Source organism: Lepisosteus oculatus, chromosome 4 (assembly GCF_040954835.1).
Source record: "Lepisosteus oculatus isolate fLepOcu1 chromosome 4, fLepOcu1.hap2, whole genome shotgun sequence".
NCBI classification, from domain to species: domain Eukaryota; kingdom Metazoa; phylum Chordata; class Actinopteri; order Semionotiformes; family Lepisosteidae; genus Lepisosteus; species Lepisosteus oculatus.
In genome coordinates, this window is record NC_090699.1 from 25,654,817 (window position 1) to 25,659,816 (window position 5,000).

At 34.0% G+C, this 5,000-nt stretch overlaps 1 protein-coding gene across 19 annotated transcripts in view; it reads left to right on the top strand.

Moving 5' to 3' along the window:
• The window catches only part of ebf3a (EBF transcription factor 3a), an 89,915-nt gene that overhangs the window by 53,576 nt on the left and 31,339 nt on the right, over positions 1–5,000 (top strand). For all 19 annotated transcript variants that reach the window (XM_069188993.1, XM_069188985.1, XM_069188990.1 and 16 more), the window contains exon 7: positions 633–714. In XM_069188993.1, the coding sequence (XP_069045094.1) occupies positions 633–714 (82 nt within the window). The remainder of the gene's footprint in view (positions 1–632; positions 715–5,000) is intronic.

Genomic DNA, 5,000 nt, shown 5'->3' on the forward strand with positions numbered 1-5,000 from the left:
AGTATTTTGTGAATGCTGATGACACCTGCTTTTTTTTGTTATAGTATTTATTCACCAATTTCAACAGATCTGTATATCATGAAATATACACCATAAGTACTTTTTGATGTATTTGTATGTGTTTCTGTTTACATCGAACACATTCAATGTTTTTGTATTGCATGAGAAAATATCCTTATTTCAAGTAATTATCTTAATGCCACCATTATGTCAACTGGAAAAAAACAAGTCTTATCTTAACAAAATGAATCTGCTTTATAAAAAACACCTTTCCATTGTTTAATTTTCAGGTCTTATGTTTCTTTTGGTATTCTGTGTATAATCATCTTGAGTTTAGCACAATCCCGAATTCCTCTAGAACTGATTAACTGTAGAAAAATTGACATCTAGATTACAAATAAACATGTAAAATACATAAACAGCATGAAATAACTATGTTTCTATATAAATAATACTTCTTAGTGTGTTAAATCTTTTTATTAATTGGCTTTGTAGAAAATATCTTCAGGATAAGAGATATTGTATTTATTCAGCACTGGTTTAGTTAAAATACTAATTTTGTTGATGTATTTCTATATAAGAAATTTGGGCATTAGGTTAACTATTGTCTGTTTTGTGTGTGTTTTTTGCAGATTCTTTTTAAAATTCTTCCTCAAGTGCAATCAGAACTGCTTGAAGAATGCAGGAAACCCACGCGATATGCGTAGATTCCAGGTAACTTCAAGTCACACAAAACAACATTCTCAACTCAGTTAATGTATTCCCACTTGCTGCTTTCCCCCCTCTATAGCAGCACACTCTAACAAAACCTTTGCTTATTCAGGGGGAAAAAGCAGGACAATGCTGGCTCTCTTTTGCTCTCTAGGTGCAGCTGAACCTTATTTTTTTGCAGATGTATTTAAACAGGCAGAGTGCAGTGTGAGATGGGCAGTCCTTGCACCACTGGGGCCCCCTCTTGGGAAACAACACTGCAGCTGTTTTGATGTTTTTCATATTCAAACCTCTGTGTCGAACTGGGTGGTACATGTACAGTATGTCCGGAATAACTGTCTCAAGTGTCGGCTTGAACACAGGAAATTTTACAACCTACTGTACTTTCTCTTTCATGAAGTTGACTAAGGCTTTAATAGTAATAGTGTGACTATTTGGAAGAAAAATTCTGATTGCTATTTTTCTTAATAAAGTAACAGGATTCCCCAGAGTCTTTAAGAAATGTCCATCCTACTTCTCTAACTGTAGAAATATAAACTAAAGGATTAGCTGGCTCTGTAAGAAACATGTGTCTTTGGTTTGCTGCACACCCAACAAGAAAGATGTGAATGTTGTTTTGAAAGCATGCTGCTAGCAATGGTGTTTGACCAAACCAATTCCAGCGTCCTCCAACAGACTGATGAGGATAAAAAAAGAACTCCTTCAAAACAATGCAGCATAGCTTTCATTTTTCATGCATCTCAGCTGCAAGTGGCATTGGTGATATTGATCCATGTGAGGAGAGCAGAAGGTCAAACCTGGAATGAGTGGAAATGTCCTCTTTGCCTCACTGATGACTAAAAGAAGCATCAGTCACCAGTGATCTTGTGGTCGACAATGGAGCCACTAGTCACTAGAAGGACTTCTTCAGGTCTCTTCAACTAATCTCCCTGCCTCCCAGAAGGTTTAACTGGACTTAACAGTGTGTCAGGCCCTGAACAATATTTTCAACCATTTACACTACCTCAGCACCTTTCAAGAGGTGCACAGAAGGAGGGAGCAGCTACTGCCATTCAAGCTGTACAACATTCCTTTTTTATCCTGGGCAGCACTCAGTGAATGAGTGGCCTAACAACGTAAACTAGGATCTATTCTTAACTACTGAAAGCTTACTTAAAGGGCACTGGCCTCTTTTATAACTCTTTCCATGTGGTTTTATATTTAAAACACATTTTTCTGCCATTTCTCATATTAATTTGAAGTAGTATTTCTGATTGGCTAGAAACTTTGTGCATTTTAATATTAAAATATTCAAATAAACTTAGATTGAAGATATAAAAATAAAATGTGAATATTTATTCAAATTATTAATATTTTTTAGAGCATTTGGTCTTCAAATATCCCCTTAACTTAAAAGCAAAAGAATGTTCCTGTTTATTCCTGTCCAAGACAGAAAAATATATGTTTTGTTGTGAGTTGGGTTTACTATGAACAATGCATTGTTTTCTTGTCTAACTTATAAACCTTTTCTAAACCAGAGATTACATGTTGTGTATTTTAAATACATTATTTGTACTTGTGAAATGAAAAAGTAAATGTTGTTTTCACTTTAGAAGAATTTCAGTACCATTGCTCTGTGGTTTACTAATTCTCAACAGCTACTTAAGTGCAGGACATATACAGCATAGACAGAATAAACATTATATTACATATATGCGTTAAGACACAGAATATAAATGTTAAAGCAGCAACTATTTTTTCAACATTCATATGCTCTCAGCACCATGTGATGGAATGCCATTTCCAGAATAAATTTCACAGATGCTCTATCCTAGGTGTTTTGTTGGCAAGGTCGTGTATTTTGCATGCTTTCCTTTCCACTTACTACCACAAAGCAGCTGGAAGCCAGAGAAGGCCCTATCCATCATCCCCTCTATGGCCGGGCTCTGAACCTGGATACAAGAATGGAACTCTTTCACTCAAAAAAGAAGGAAATTCCATTGACATACCAGGGTCAATCACCATCAAAATGAACTTGAGAGGGGCTTACTTTCTCCTGATTGAAAACACTTTCACTATTCATATTCAACTCCCTCTATTCACATGCAAAAAAGTTCATTATCAGACATTAAATGCAATTGTAAAATTGACCAGGGGGATCATTTACTAAATAGAAAGAGGGAGGCCTACTAATGTATTAAACAGTTTGTGGTCATTTTGAAAATCCTTACAGCAATTTATTCGATGCTGTTCTCAAGTGAGGCCAGGTCTAATTAGATAAACTAGCTAATCAATATATCAATAGATCAATGAAAACAGCAAGTATTAAAGTGGGAAGATGGAGGGGGTGTTCAAGAGGGGGTGTTTAATGGCTGGAAGAATATTCGGGCGGAATTGCATTCATTTGTTAACATAATAGGCAGATTAAATTGTAATTAGAGCAGTCAGTTTTGAAAAAGACACAATTATGTAAAAATAGCTTTTTGAAGGAGAGCATAACCTCCTATAAAGACGTATTTATAGTAGTGACTCCAAAAAGCTGTGAAATGAACATCCAATGAGAAATGTTCATTAATACCTGTTTTATGTCTCCTTTTGATGTGATTTTTGTGATTACCTAGTCACTTGTTAATCATTTATTATTATTAACTTAAGGCAAATGCCCAAATCTAGGGTGCCTTCAGAATATTTACAGTACATTAAGTATGAATAGGAAGAGTTGTGCAGGTACAATAAGGTCAGAATAAATGGAATTAATAAAAGGACAATAATGTTAGTACGAAAAATAAAGAGCAATGCAGGTGCCAAACAATAAAATGATAAGAACTAATGGTAATACAGAACAGTCATGTAAACACACTATTGGTATGTTTTTCATGTTTTAAGTGAGTAAGTGCAATAATCAATTTACATTACCAGTCTGATAATTAAAAAACATTACAATTGTGCAATACAATTAGGGAAGGATGTAGTTGAGAGCCGAGAGATCTTGTTTAAAATACAAAAAAAAAGTGCTTCACATGTTTAGAGTTAATAAGTTCAGTTTGTGTAATGCAGAGAAACCTACATCACATACACATAATAAAATGACTCAGTCTTTTTTCACACCGCACAGCTCTAAAAATGCATGTGAAAAGTAGTGCACTGTTTTGTTCCCAGTAGACTGGCCTAAGCCATTAACGATACAAGATGAAAGCCAACATGTTTGGGGAGGCTAAAGTTAGAAGCATGCTATGTTGTTTTGCTTTTCAGGAGTGAAAAAATTGACAGTTTTTTTTATTTTGTGTCATTTACAATTTTACTAAAAACCTAAAGGGACCTTAACTTCTGAATTATCAACCAAAATACAACCTTTAAATGTGGAAACAAAAACATCAAATAAATACAAAACAACAGACATCTTATTTTCATAATCTGGCTTTCAAAAGGAATGCTTTTTAAAAATATTTTTTTATTCAAGACTGATTTGTATCATTGTCTACATTTAAAAACACAGCATGATGGTTTGTATTTCTACACCATAAATATTATGACATTAAAAAAAAAACGAATAACAATGATGCCAAGCAGAATCACTGGATCCAAAACTGGACATAAAGGGAAAGTAAAATAAATAATTAATGAAATAAGTGGAACTCTGCTGTAGTCGCCAGGAAATTTTTCATAAGCCCCTTGGTGGTCACCACCCACAGATTGAAAGCTGCTGCTTCTGCAGATTAATCTGTTGATTAGATACTACTTGGAATGGTGGACTGCTGTACAATTTGGCAATAGTGAGGATAATAGGAATGTCTATGTGCTATACCTCAAAAGATGCACACACACAAACGATTACTGTTTTTTTTTTGGAGGGGGGATAAATATTTAATGAGCAAAACAGTGCTCACCTTTATGGTGTAATATGTCTTACACTTCTTCTCACTACAAAGTGCCTCCTGAAAAAAGGTCAATGAGAAAAGAAAAACACAAACTGAAAGCATATGGAAATGTTCAATATCCAAAATTTGTCATTTGTATATCACAGCTACAGCATAGAACAACAGTAACTAAGAATGTGCATTATAAAGTTAATTTATTTTAAGAAAATCTGATGTACTCTCTGGATGTGAAAATTAAAGTTTTACAATTATTTTTTAAAAACACATTTTTATTTATTATAGTAAAATTATAGTAGTGTTGATATTTTTAATTGTGCTTTTTAAATTCAATTTGAGTTGGGTTTTTTTTAAAGAAGGATCCTGCCCTTCTTTCACTGTTTCTTGATCATAAAGTGTCCCAGAATGCTTCTATCCAGCGTATTTTAGCTAGAA